At 31.0% G+C, this 15,612-nt stretch overlaps 1 protein-coding gene across 2 annotated transcripts; it reads right to left on the reverse strand.

The window, feature by feature from the left end:
* Positions 1 to 532: 532 nt before the first annotated feature.
* Positions 533 to 15,245, reverse strand: LOC140439456 (uncharacterized). 2 transcript variants are annotated; one of them, XR_011950627.1, is made up of 3 exons: positions 14,619 to 15,245; positions 2,026 to 4,243; positions 533 to 1,951 (listed from the first exon to the last, which is right to left on the reverse strand). XR_011950627.1 is itself a non-coding variant. In XM_072529376.1 (2 exons), the coding sequence occupies exons 1-2, from the start codon at positions 15,178 to 15,180 to the stop codon at positions 3,291 to 3,293; spliced, it is 1,515 nt and encodes a 504-aa protein (XP_072385477.1). In that variant the 5' UTR covers positions 15,181 to 15,245; the 3' UTR covers positions 533 to 3,290. The 2 variants fall into 2 exon arrangements, 1 of the variants encoding a protein (XP_072385477.1); XM_072529376.1 differs by having other exon boundaries at positions 533 to 4,243.
* Between the last annotated feature and the right edge of the window lie 367 nt (positions 15,246 to 15,612).

Raw genomic sequence — 15,612 nt, forward strand, 5'->3', positions numbered from 1 at the left:
GTATGTCCCAGAATTATGTCCCTATTAGAATAACTACACCGACAAATTCAAATGAAGCTAATGATTGGATAGTACATGTGTGTCGATTTCATACAGGCTTTGTAGACATACATTTTAGACTTACTCACAATCTTATTTTATTAAACCTAGGTAAACCTACAATTTTCCGGTCATCTTCAGGTTAAATTAAGATGCCGGTGCAAGGATTGTTGTTAGAAGGGCGTGTACTGAACGCTCATTAATGCTATATGGTCTAATGAAGACTAACAGACAACATTATAGCATAAACGAGAGTTCAGTACACGCCTTTCTAACAACAATCCTTGCACCGACATCATTTTAATTTAACCTGTCCGGAGGCCTGAAGATGACCAGAAAACTGTAGTGGTCGAAAGTGGCCCTTCTAGGTTTAATAAAATAGATTATAAGTCTAAAATTTATTTCTATAAACCCTATTTAAAATGAAGCTATTCTTTGTTCGATATGCATAGATGATATAAATAAGAAGGATTAAGATAAAAGATACCAAATATAACTGTTTACAATATTTTTAATAACTGAATAGTACCATTTAAACAGAATACCCTGTACAATATTTTATTCAACTAAGTTTACTACGCATTGGTTTTATACAATATTTTGTAATATCACAGTTTAAGTTGCTCTCCACCAGATGAAAAGATACTAATTTCTCTTATATATAATTCAATTTTTTTTATTAAAGAAATATAAGAACGTGAAAGGCTTTTCGTAGTAAGGTTTCTTCCAAAAATACAGAGAGCTTTATGCGTACAAGCAATACTTTATTGTGTACATTAAACACTATAATAGAAAAGTACAACGGGCATTTCTAGCCAAAAGATCTACGTTAAGGTGCTTAATCATCAAAAACTTGGTATTTAGTCGAACAAAAACGAAGCTGAGGTCAACACTTTATAAATTATTAGAATTTGTTGTTCTAATTAACCAAAAAATATCAAGCAAGACTCAAATAATAAAAAAAATTGGATTCTCACAATCCAGTACACCATCTCAGAAGATGGTGTACATTACGAACATAATAAAAAGTTATTTGTTTTTTATCTTAATTATTGTTCACTAATTTCTTTCAACACTTTAACATAACCTGCCAATGTAGTTTACGAAGTATTTCTTCTTAATGTACTTTCTTTTAGTTTTTTGACAATCTAATGTTTCGTATTTTACAGCTGAATTGGTCTTTATATGAGGTTCCCACCATTAACTACATTTATTTGATAAAATTCAACTTTCTGCGATTTGGTGTTCAAGATTTTGCAGATTTATAGACATTGAGCTATACAAGTTCCAGTTATTGACCTAGCAGACCTGACAAAGCAAGGCTCTGTAATCTTTGAGCAAAACCTTTGTGTGAAATTCCAAAGTGGCTGAAAAAAATAATAACAAATTTAGAGCTCTACAGATGCAAACCCATATGGAGAAAATCGTAAACAACATTGGTAGGAGGGTTTCTTCATCAAGTCTAATAAATCTGAGCAGGCAAGCGTTGAAGATGGTCCAATAAATGATGACTGGATACTCTTAACTGAAGAAATATATCTATAACAGAATGAATAAAACATAGTGGAGGAAATGCAAAATGGAGAAAGAAACTGATATATAAGTCCATTGCGAATGTGAAATCCTTACTGACATAACATGGCTTTACACCGGAAAAGCAAGTATATAGCGAGCTAGGAGAAAGCCTTATAAACTTCACATAAGAAAGTGACTGAATTTTATCAAGAACACATAACTTTTTTGTGGAGTTTTATGAAAGGACAGTGTTTGGTACAAATGTTCCACGATCAAGTGTCAGAGAAGTAGTGTCTCGCTTGGTTTCAGAAAAAAAAAGTATAACTGCATCATCAGTAGAGTTGACGTTTACAATCAATAATTGATTGTGCTCATGGTCAAGTAATGTGGACCACTACTATATGGTTTTTTAGATCTTCTATCTATTTTCTGAACTAGCTTTCTATTTTTATATTTTATTACAATAACAACGTATACTGGTGAATTTGCCATTTCATTCTGACTTTAATTTTATAATAACCTTTAAAAATTAGCAGTACATTGAGTCTTGCTTGATTTTTCTTAGTTTGAAAGAAAATTAGAATATGAAAAAATGTAAAATTTGTTAATTCCAGATAGGCGACCAGAGCTGCCGAGATACTGTGAGTTACCTTCGAGATCTTACAAATTTAAGTTGTATTTTGCCCGACTTAAGGATGGTTTTTATGAAGAGCTACCTTAAGAATTCTTACATCATTCACTCAGAATAAATTGAGATATTGCTAAAGATTATAACAATAATAAACTGTTATATATAAATAAAAAAAGTTTGTTAAAACCAAAATTAGATCAAAAAGTGACGTATTAAGTAACGATATATAGGTTAGTAAGTACACACATTTTCAAAGTGTGCTAGGGGATCCACAGGTTTGAGGGCCCGACGTCAAAACTCATCAAAATCACTAGACATCTCGTGTGATTCCGATGTGAATTAACGAACATACTCCTTCCCCTACACGCTGAGCGTGTAGACCTCTTTATTTCTTAAACTCCCTTAAACGAATTAGGAGATAAGATTCTGTATTTCGTAAGTGTTTGTCATGATTCCCTAATACACTTGTTTTAAACGTGGGACATATTATATCGACACTTTTGTATAATTTTGATATTTAAAATAAAACGCTTTTAATTACAGGTTACGTTGCAATACCATACAAATATAAATACCACTTTAAATAAAAGTACAAAATTTTGTTCTGAAATACAACTCGATTTTATTTAATCTTATATTGATTAGATTGTTACTCTAAGCCAGAGATTAGAGTAAAATCTATCTCCAATTAAAAATAACCTATCAACCAAATAATTGTATTTCTACCTGAATCTACATCAAAGCATAATAATTGTAATATAATATAAATATCATTTTATATAATTTAATAAATACATATTTGGCAAGTATAAGTTAAAACAGACATTTGTTGTCTGTATGATTATTTTTGTAAGGCAGTGGTTTCTGAAAATTTCGTTATTTACCAAACAAACGCTTCCTTTACTTGATTGTTAATGCTAGTTGTTACGTTTAAATAAGTTGTACGTACTTTAGTTTAAAAATAATAACCAATGGATACAACATAACCTGTCATTAAAACTGTCAATTGAGTAAAAACGAATTTAGCCAATCAATTCTTTCACTCTAGATATCACATAAATAATCAAAAATCATTGTCATCATTCTAGGCGTTATCAAGAAAATACTACGTTTCTAAAGAAGCTATTAGATTATGAAAAACATTACTTTGAAATTCACTAAACATAGACGCATGTCCACAACTAAAAGAATTACTGTCTGTGTCATTTTGATTTGAGTACCTTAGCCGCGATTCTGGTGTAGGAACGTTGTTGTTTAAAAAGTTATTAACACTAAAGTCAGTTAAGGAACTATCACAACTGCTCTTTTCGAGATCTGCCTCTTCGCTGCTGCTCTTTACCCTTTTGGGTAAAGGTTCATCGTCGACAACATTGACGTCTTCGTCGTCGTCTATGCAGGTCAACATTCTCGGTGTAGGCGGCATATAGAACTGAGACAGTACGTCTTGAACATCACAGTCGTCCATATCATCAAAAGAACGTTTCCTCGATGACAACCTATCAGTGGTAGTAGAGGTTTCAGAAGTTTCGGAAAAATGGAAGGTTTCTGAGCTGCTCAAACCATTCAAATTTTCTTCGACCATGTTTAGTACCTCCTTGGCGTTGACTGAGTCAATTTCTTCGGCTAACTTTGCGTCGAAATCGTTCTCAAACGCTTCGGCAGGAAGGCTCTGTGGTTCGTCGTTCCTTTCGTTTTTCATAAATTCATTTTTTAGGCTCAGGTAATTGTCGTTGTCGAAGCAACGTGGGTAACTAAGTTGTTGTTTCTGCAACTTCTCTTCTTTGGCCTCTCTTTGTAACCGCTTCATGGTGTTATTGATCAAAACGGACCTGCACAAGCTTACTTCAGCATCCTCGATCTTCTTCAACTTGTTGATGCTAATTTTTAGAACCTTTCTCCGTTCCTCCTTTTGACGGTACTTGGCAGAGATCATGGAAGGGCGGTTCTTTGGAGGGCAGTAACCACTTGGGTAGGTACGGGGAGGGCCGAAAATATCATCGCAGTCATCTGTCTCTACGGACGGTGGTGGAGGTTTCATAGTGTGAGATTGAACAAAACCTGCAACAAAGAGAGATATGTTAATAATCTAAAATTAAATCCAGTAGTAACAAATATATACTATGAAATAATAAATATGTGAAATGACACTATAACCTATATCTATCAAGAAACGCATGAACATATACATATAATACAAATAGACTGAGCCCTGCAATACATATCCGGTCCCCCAGTGCGACAGAGAAAACTGACGCGAAGCAGTCCCTTTCTTCTCTTTCTAATGGATTAGATTAGGATTAGATTCTTCTCTTTCTAATGGACTTTCCCATTGGTCATTTAGGTCACGTGGTCGAAAAAACCGGAACATTAGAAAGAGATGCAAGAACAATTATTTTGCGCCAGTTTCCTCTGTGGCACTGGTGGAACGGGATTGTATTGCAGCGTTCAGTCTATTAGTATTATATGTCTATGAGCATGACACTATATAACACATGATATATAGGTTAAGAAATGAATTCAGTCATCGTAATAAGCACAAAAATTAAAATGATTTTGCACTCTGCTAAAATTAACTTATCTAAACTGTATAGACAAAACAATAATTTTATTTTAAGAGGAAAATAATAATACTGTAGAAATAAATATTCTATAAAAATCCTGTGACAAATGTACGTCAAAAATACATTGAACTATTTATAGAATAAAGAAGTATTATTTTAAACCTATTTAATGTTTATAAAAATATATGGCAAACGCATAATCCAAACGTAGGTAATAAAAAAATACATAAATGTGAGTATTTTAGTGTTCTTCATCGATAAAACAAGAGAACATATTTTTGTATATACAAAATAACCCTAAAAATAATAAAAAAGAAAATATCAAACACATTTTCAGGGTTTTGTCTTCCGAATACTGATTAAATAGAGCAAAGTTGGGAATAAAATAACCTTCAGGAACAAATACAAAACATAACATGGTTTGTTTATGTTTATAGCGTATATATTTCGCATGTTTTTATCTCCATTTTGAAATTAAAATTTGTTTTACTAAATATTTGAATTATTAATAAACTTAAGTAAGAAGAAAAACAAGGCAAAAGGGTAGAAACATAATATACTAAAAGGAACAGACAACATTTAAAGCAAAACAAACAATTATACTTATAATGGAATATATACAGTCAATGGAAGAACAAATATTTTTCAATTAATTATCAATGTCGAAGGTGCTGATGGTCTTACTAAAGAAGGCGCTGATACTCCTTTTGTAGGACCAGAATAATTGTCCTACGATATCCTGGAACTCTTAATTTACGGCAGAGTCCTGGGGAAATATTCCAGGCCAGAAGCAAGTAAAAGTGTTATTACAATATTCTGCTCTCTACGGAAAAATACTCTAGATATCATTTCTAAAAAGACACCGAGCAACATGCAGAATATTGTCTGGTAATTGTTCATTAAGACCATAAATAAATCAGGTGCTTTTAGAATCTGATCAGGTAACAAAAGTAGTTTCGAATGATTTTCTAAGAAATCTAGACCTTTTGGACTAAAACATAGATGCAGAGTATACACGATTCATTTGAAATATACAATATATAAGTCTATAATATTTTTATTCATTGTATGTTTTAAAACAATTCCAATGAAACTAAATATAAACTTCAATTAAATTGTGCAATTTACAGACAACGAAAGGAATGAATTTCACTAAATTGGCAGCTGGTAACGGTTCACTGAGCTACAATTGATTTACATAACCGCTCTAGGTGCAAATGATATAATGTGTTCATAATGCTTTTAGTAAATTACAGGTTGTGACAAAACAGTTAAAACAATCGGATAAGGGTAAAATGAATTTTTCTGTTTAAATATTTATAGGAATATACGAATATGTAATTAACGGGCTTTGAAAAACGTAAATAAATAAAAACCAGTTATTTTGTCATCAAATACGATAATTAATAGAATAAATAAAAAATAATGAATGATATATGGTTTAAAGCCTTTTATCCACATTTTCCATATATTGAAAAATATCAAAGTGAATTTATATGGTATAAAATTATACCATTTATTGTACCATTGTAGGTATGTGTTTAATTAATAGGTTTATACTACAGTGAACCTCGGTAAAAGTATGATAAAACCTCCGATTTCCATCAAAAAGCATTGATTTTGATGAAATTTTGTTCCTTTGTTTGATGAACCTTCTATTTACCCTTAACGTCAAAGTCTACAACATGCCTAAATGTACTTTTACGTTGAGGGAGGGGGAAGGTCGGAATCTTCATATTGAAAATAACCTCAAAAATCGATAGAACAATATATTGTAAGCAACAAATATTCTATGGAGTTTTTTTTCAAAAAATCAATACTTTTAGACTTGTTCTTAATTGGAAATTTCAATTTTTCCTATGTTTTTATTTGATTTTCACGAATAACTCGGTTTGTCTTCGATTTACAGTACGAATAGAAAAAGCAATATCTTTAAATTTTTAATAGGCTATATTTTATCCATTATAAGTTTGTTCGATACAGTTTTTCGAGTTATTCGTGAAAAATCAATTGAAAACATAACAAAATTTTTAAAATTTTTTAAAGTATTGAAGTAATTGACTTTTCAAAGAAAACTAAAGAACATTTTTTGCTTATAATATTTTCTTCTTAAGGTTATTTTAAAAACCACCCAGCCCCCCCTCACCTAGTTGGGATGGGTTTCATCACCAAGGTATATTTTGCTTGTTCCCTACTTACTAAAACCTGATGATACATTGTGATATTTTCTTCTTTCTAATACATTGTGCTATTAATAAGACGTTCTTGGAATACCGCAATAATGTTTTCAGATCAGTTACCTTCGAAAATATTCTGGAATGAATAATATCGTTTATTTACTGCGTACAGTATATAGTCTCGAATTTTACCTAACTACAGCTGTTTCTAAATAGACATTGGTGCTCAGAAAGTCGTTGTAACGCTAGCGTAAAGCTCGAAAGAGTTTGTAAATTCAAAAAACTGGGAAAGCCTATTTTAAGCGACTAAAAAGATAATTTTTCAATTAAAAAGAAAATAATCAATAGAGACGATAGCGAAATAAATAATTTTAAAAGACATTTTTTTGAAATTTATCCTAGAAAATAATAGACTAGCTACTATTGCTGTAGATTTATTTGCAGTGTGTGACCATTGGTGTAGCCAATACATTGCAAAATAAAGTAAATCATTTTTCTTATTTGGCAAATTTGCGAAATTTTCTAAAGTCTACTTATCGTTAAAAGTGAAACTGGAACAAACCATGAAGTGGAAATATCCAGGAGTGGCTAGTATATCTGTTGAATACAAAGCACGTGGTGTTCGTGTGTATTAAGGTATAAAAAAAAATTGCTTATTACAAGCTTAAATTTTTATTTTAAGAAGATCTTTTCGGAATTAAATCATTCCATCATCAGTTAACTAAAAGAGAGAGTAAAAATACCAATATTAAAAAAACACAAGTTAAAATTTAAATATATAGAAATAACACGTTGGTTTTTTACTACTTACATAAAAAGTTGTTAAAAAACATTGTATGGCCACTTAAAAAAACTTTCGAAGGACATCCGTATTAAAATATAATCCTCATGGTTTTATCAAGGTAAATGCAATAGACTTAACTTATTGATTATTAAAAACTGAAGATGGGGGCATCTTACATGACCCCCTGTAGCTGGTGAAGTTTTTTCGACTTACATTACCTCTGATCTGTTCTGGAGTCTTGGGCTAACTGATATAAAGATGGTATGAAAAATCAGTTAGTACCCATCAATGTCAAGTGGAATGATGTAGTAGGAGCAAAAGTCATTGTGCTTAAGTTTGTGAATAGGTTAGGTTAGGACTTTTGCTCCTACTACATCATTCCACTTGACATTGATGGGTACTAACTGATTTTTCATACCATCTTTATATCAGTTAGCCCAAGACTCCAGAACAGATCAGAGGTAATGTAAGTCGAAAAAACTTCACCAGCTACAGGGGGTCATGTAAGATGCCCCCATCTTCAGTTTTTAATAATCAATAAGTTAAGTCTATTGCATTTACCTTGATAAAACCATGAGGATTATATTTTAATACGGATGTCCTTCGAAAGTTTTTTTAAGTGGCCATACAATGTTTTTTAACAACTTTTTATGTAAGTAGTAAAAAACCAACGTGTTATTTCTATATATTTAAATTTTAACTTGTGTTTTTTAATATTGGTATTTTTACTCTCTCTTTTAGTTAACTGATGATGGAATGATTTAATTCCGAAAAGATCTTCTTAAAATAAAAATTTAAGCTTGTAATAAGCAATTTTTTATACCTTAATACACACGAACACCACGTGCTTTCTACTTATCGTCCTGAATTATAATATATATCATCTACATCTTCCATGTCATATTCTGATTGAAAGTTGGTGAACATTCTGGCCCACATAAGTTTGTTTACAGCGGTTCTAAATAGTTCCAAGAATGTTTTACCCGACCACGGGATTTTTCAGCTAAGAGATTCGTTGTCTACCCGGTCATCTGCTCCCTTTTAGTCAGTTGCCGTATAGAACCCATCCAGACAAGGTCTGAGGGTCAGCAGCAACTCCTATTGGGAGTCTTACGTTGCCATGCAGGGTATCTGTTACATACTTTAACATCACAACATATTTTTAACAATAATGTAACACAACAAATGTTGTAACTTTTTAATTAAACTGAATTTTTTTATAAAACTAATAAAACTACAGGAGTTTCATTTACCTTGTGGAAAACATTAGAATTCTTGCAAGATAGTGAAATTGATGATTATGCAGGATTACAAATATGTAATGAATTAATCAACCTCCCCAAAATCAATCTTATAAATGATCCATGTTTCAAACTAACACTTTTTGTAGGTAAATATGTATAAAACTGTTCGTTAATCACGTACACTGTCCTTGAGATAAAGTAACATAGGTACGCTATATTGTACTAAATTTGTTATATGTCTAGATTTTAATGAATATAATTCGCGATAAAATATTAATTTAAACGTTTTCTATTTGTAACACAATTTCCAAAAATTTAGATAAAGAAAGTCGAATTATCTGGAAAAATACAAGTGTGTACTTTTTGAATTAATATGTGTCTAAACGAGTTTGTTTCAATGAATATGATTATAAACCACATACTTTGGAACTATATTAAAAAAAAATCACTGTTTTAAATAGTTACAGGTGTAATAAATGCGAAAGTACATAATTTCAACACGATGAAAATGTATGTTTTCGTAAACATTATGTTGCTTATATAATTGCTTAGTTAGTTAAAGCTATACTTCCATATCGTTATTATTATTCACTAAAATATTAAGTGTAGGTATTATCAATTTTGGGTAAATTATTTACCCATTAATCAGCTTGAAAACACAAAATTCAAATTTGGTATATAATTAGTTACTTTGGAACCGACACTCACTAACTACCTGATGTTAAGGAGATAAAAACAATTAAACATTGCGACTTTATTGAATTAGCTACATGGCATTTCGGTAGTGTCAGCGTTCAAAAGCATACTGTCCAAATTTTATCTCATTCGGAATATTATTTACCAAGTTACAGTGCTTAAAGTGACGCTACTTTTGACGCATGGTGTTAAAAGATGGACTCTCTTTCCAACAGTTGATTATTGGATCTTTAATTAAGCAAAAAATACAACTACTTTAAAACAGAATGATGGGAAATCTTAAAAAGACGAGAACACTTACAAAATCTAAAAATTATAAATAAAGAAAATTGTCAAATAAAATAACAAATTATATGACTGTAAAGTGTATTTACCTCAAAATAACACAAATATAAGTATTTCTTAAAAACAAGTAGTGATTAGCTAACCTCGCCTAACAAACAAATTTATTTTTAATTGATATGCTGACCTAAGGCAGAAAACTACTCCTTATCTTAAGAAAGAGCTCTAGCCTTTGGATATCATTAGTTACCAGTGGCGTACTCAAATTTAAATATTTGTAAAAGTTTGACAATTAGTGAGGGAAAATTAAAAAGAAATTTTAACAAGAGTAAGATCTGTTCAAAAAATAAGAGAAGAAACTTGAAATAATGTTGCATGCATACTTGATTGTAATGATGACATAAATATGAAGAAGAATTAAGGTTTTAAAATTATTCTTTTTTAAATTTCTATTAAATTTTTCTAAAATTATATGAAAAATGTTTTTAGAAAAATACTAATTGTAAGGAATCAATTAAATAAACCAACACAAGTCTACACACAAAACTACTCACAAAACTATGTGGGACGAAGGATAGTGCTGCTAGAAGTTGGTGGAAAGAGAGGTAGAGGAAAACTGAGAAGATGGAAGGACTGTGTGGCAGAGGACTTGAAAGAGAAAGGTTTAGATGAAGAAGATACGATAGGCATAAATGTACGGCGAAGAAGAATACGGAACAGCGACATTTCATATTAACGTTTCGCCCAGTTGTTACATATGGAAGTAAAACATGGACTCTACATCAGCGGGAAATAAATAAGCTGCTGGTATTTGAAAGGTAGGTTCTCAGATATTTAGGCCACAAATGTAATGTAGTAAGATTAGAGGAAGACAGAGTGCTAAAGAAAGTGTTTTCTGAGATACCAGACGGTAGAAGATCAGTAGGCCATCCGAGAAAAAGATGGAAGGATGATATTGAAGCCGATTTATCTAGGATTCGGGTCAACAATGGGAAATTAAAGCGCAAGATCGTAGAAGATTGAGGGCTATAGTGGATGTGGTGAAGACTCACCCCCAATTGTAAAGCACATCAAGAAGAATAATTTCGGTAGTTTGGTTGAATAAAAACTAGATAACTTGTTTTCACTGAACAACTAGTATTAAAAACTACATTGGAGTATTCAACGATCTAAGTAATTTACAAGTAAATTATGTTCTTTCTAGCAGAACCTAGTTCATAGTTTCTTTCATAATTTACAAGGATTTCGATAAAGTTCGCCATAGACAGCTTAAGGATATCCTCAAAACAAAACAAACTACAATGGCCTTCGAATTATAACGAATCTATATTATAAGTAGCAAGCATATACACGCATTAATAACACACTTCAGAAGATTTCGAAATTAAAAGAGGGGTACGACAGGGATGTGCATCATTGCTATTTCTGTTCAACGCATACTCTGAAGAAATTATGAAAAGAGCTTTCAAAGAAGAAACAGCTGGAATAAAGGTCAATGAAACACCAATTAGGTTTGCGGACGATACTGTCATAACGGCGGACAACCTCCGCGACCTCCAGAGGCTAATGGTTAAGACAGTTGAGTATAAAGAAGAATATGGTCTGCCAATAAACACCAAGAAAACTAAATTTATGAGGTTATCATGGGATCAAATGGCGTCGATCAAAATAGACAATCGTCTGACAGAAGAATTGCCAATAAAAAGAGGAGTTCGTCAGGGCTGTGTACTTTCTCTATTGTTATTCAATATATATTCCGAAAAGATCTTTCAAAATGCCCTCGAAAATATTGAAGAAGGAATAAAAATCAACGGAGAATACGTAAATAACTTAAGATACGCAGACGACACCGTCATTATTGCGGACAGTGCTGAGGGTTTACAACGACTTTTGAATGTCATAACCAGAGAGGGAGATAGCTTGGGACTAAATATAAACACAAATAAAACAAAAGTAATGGCTGTTACACGTGCACCAAATGTCGACATTAATCTTTGTATCTATAAAAAACATATAGAATCAGTACAAAGATTCCAGTATCTTGGTTGCTGGATAACAAACGATCTTGACCACGAGGTCGAAATACGTGCTCGTATAGAATATGCTAGGTCCGCATTTCAATGAATGAAAAAATTCCTAATAAACTCTACGTTATCGTTGGATATCCGATACCAATTTGTAAAAACGTTTATTTATTCCATATTGCTATACGGAGTGGAAACATGGACTCTCGGAATTACAAGTATGAGGCGTATAGAAGCCTTTGAGATGTGGGTTTTTCGAAGGATGCGACAGAGCACGTGACCAACAACGAGGTGCTAAGAAGAATGGGTACTGAGAGAGAACTCAACATATTTACAGAGGAGAAAAATACAACTTCCTACGACTTATAATGGAAGGGAAAGTGGAAGGTAGAAGAGGTCAAGGAAGAAGAAAATGCTCCTGGTTGAAGAATGTAAGAGACTGGATAGGCATGGACACACATTCGATACTAAGAACAGCTCAAGAGAGAGAGCAATTTGCTGTAGTTATAGCCAACCTTCAGTAATGGAGAAGGCACCTTAAGAAGAAGATCAAAAACCCAAAATAATGTAATGTACAAAAAAACAGAAGCTTAGATTAGAATATATTTTACAGTTGTGTCTTATAAAATTATTTAATTTATTTTTTGTATATTTTTATATTTAACACAAATAAAATTATATGAATATTTAATTTTTTGCATTTAAATTGCTTTAAAAAGTACTGCTAAAAAAAGTAATCGAGATGGGGTTTACTAAATTATTGAACGATTTAAATTTTAATAATAAATATTTATAAATAAACTTGGAAAAAATCATTCAATAAAAAATTAATTTAATAAATCCCTGATCGATTACTTATTAAGTCATTTTTTAAACTATTTAATTAAAAAAAAAATTAAATATTCCTATAATTTTATTTGTGTTAAATACAAAACATACAAAAAATAAGATATTGAATAACTCTACCAGACACAACTGTAAAATATCTAAGCCTTTTATTAATTTATTATATTGCAATTGAAAATTGAATAAGTTATTCTATTTGTTTATTAGCCTAAAAAATATAGAGTTGTTTAAAAAATTCTCTAGACTCTAATATACAACGGGTTTTAATTATTCGAATTTATTTTGAAGTATTCTTTTATATGTATACTTTTTAAGTATTTAATTTTTTTTTTATTTTAATTAATAACTTAACTTTTTTTCAAATATGTAGATTACAAAATTATTTTGCAAGAACTACTTGATCCATTACGCGGAAATTTTGTGTAGTGTTTTTTTAAGCAAAGTATCTATACTGGCGTTGTGTTACTTTTTTTCCTCTACAGTAAAATGCTGAGGCGAGCGTCACGGAACTAGCACCATAAGATGGCGTCGTCACGGGTAGCGTCATAGAATAGTGGTTCTTGACATCGATTCACTACTCCCGATAAATTCGTTTCTAATGATCATAAATATATTTACTTATAAGAGGTTTAAATTAAAAACTGCATGAAAAAGAACTAACAAAATGTAGTCATTAAATGAGAAGATTCGATCCGTAACAATTGTCAAAATTAAATAAAAGTCATAAATGTCATCCGAATAATAACAACATTAAATCTATTTAAATTTTTATAACAATTCTCATTTTAAAATAATTTCTTATAAATACAATTATTATTTTTAAACATATTATTTAGTTTATATAATAATAATTAAATTTACTATCAAATTATATTTCTTTATATTTTATTATTAATATTTGGTCTAAATTTGACAGGTTTGTCATAAGTAAACAACGTATGCTTTGTTAATACGTTAACAGGTGACGTTAACGTATTTATCACCAGATGATAAAGATTAAAATATACTGGACATTTATGTCCATAAAAAAACAGCTACTGCCATTAAGTTAACTAACCTTGCAGTCTAATATGTGATTTACAAATACCCATTTTGTTAGCCATACCGGAATTTTTGGTAATAAGAATTGAAATATATTTAAAATTTGTTTGCCCTGAACAATGCGATAATTATCTACATTATTACCTCAAAGTATTCTTCAAATCCGGTAGAATAACAACAAAATTGAACACAGAGCCCAACTACATATGTTTATTTGGTTGATAACAAACTAAAACTTGTTTTTACTTATCGACTGATAATAGTGAGTAAGCGAAAACAGGAATTTACGTGTCTGTACATCTCTCCGCATAATTAGGCAAATGACTAAATGATAAACTAGGATATTCTGTTTATTAATATATTCACAATTGAAGGAATACTTGATGTACTATAGACGCTGTATATAAAGTATTTAAATGGACTGAAAGATGTTTGTTTTACTGTATAAAAAGTTTACATCGACATTATATTAAAACTAATTCCACAAAGTATTAAATAACAAGAATTGGGATCATATAGAAGAATTTGAAAATAATTACGAAAATGATTTTGACAATTGTCAATGAATGAAAAAAAAAATAATTGTTAAACAATAAACGTTTCAGACGGATTAGAAATAAGAAAGAACGATTTAACCATACACTCAAAAATGTAAAATAACGATCGCATTCTTTGCATTACAATACCGAACATGTACCTACACATTTAATCTCATCATCTATCAAATTATATCAGACTTTATGATACAAAAATTAAAAATAAAAGTTAAAATACATACCACAAAGAGACGATTCTTCATTAAAAATACTCAAATGATCATCAGTGATGCTAGTAGCGTAGACATTATTCCTCTCATAAGATTGTTCATCATCAGAGCTAGTACTTTCATCAGAACTACTACTATCACTAGAACTACTACTGTCACTGGAACTACTGCTATCACTGCAACTAGAATTATCACTGGAAGTGTTACTCTCATTAGAACTAATGAGAGTAGACCCACTACTAGCAGCTTCGTACTCCAAAATATAATCGTAATTGACATTATTACCAGTGTAAAAAGATGTCTCAAAAGTACTTAAGAGATCATCAAGATCAACACTATCCTCATTACACGTACTGTACTGGTAAATAGAAGCCTCATCCTCAAAAATGTTTAATAGATCACTTGCACTGTTCTCTCGAGATAGACTATCTCCAAGAGAGGCCTGAGTATCTAATAGATGAACAATTTCATCTATATTACTGTCATTAAACTCAGTAATACCGCTAGCGAATTCTGTATCGTCAAAGATACTCATCAGATCGTTCAAATCGTTATCACTGGAAACACTCGACATCTTGTCACAACTAATAGTACACAACTATTGAAAACACTTGTTATCACCACTGTGGTAGATACCAAACTAACAGCAGAAGAAATTACCTAGGTATTTTCAAAATTTCGGGAAAACATTGACCAATAGAAATCGTTTATTTTCTAATTAAGTCGTTAATATCTACTCAAGGACACAAACAAAGACTTTGAGTAATTTGTGAGGGTAAGTAATCAAAGAGAAAGTTGGTAGAAATAAGACAAACAATTCTTTTGATAAACAAAAAATTATTGCAGGTATAAGCTGGGTGGAGTGTTTGGAATTTCCAAAATTGTAGACAATGCTAGATATTTCATAAAGATTTTTTACAATTTGATAAAGATTTAACTCTCTATGCAATAAATTATTTTCGAGCGTCTATCAGTCAGGTATTTGGATATTTTACTAACTAAAATT

The sequence above is a fragment of the Diabrotica undecimpunctata genome, chromosome 4, assembly GCF_040954645.1.
Source record: "Diabrotica undecimpunctata isolate CICGRU chromosome 4, icDiaUnde3, whole genome shotgun sequence".
NCBI lineage: Eukaryota > Metazoa > Arthropoda > Insecta > Coleoptera > Chrysomelidae > Diabrotica > Diabrotica undecimpunctata.

Bases quoted from the DNA above. Each gene is read 5' to 3' on its own strand.
- LOC140439456 (XM_072529376.1), bottom strand. From the start codon at position 15,180: ATGTCGAGTGTTTCCAGTGATAACGATTTGAACGATCTGATGAGTATC. The intron at 4,244-14,618 runs GTATGTATTTTA...TCTTTGTTGCAG, and splicing joins TGAAGAATCGTCTCTTTGTG to GTTTTGTTCAATCTCACACT.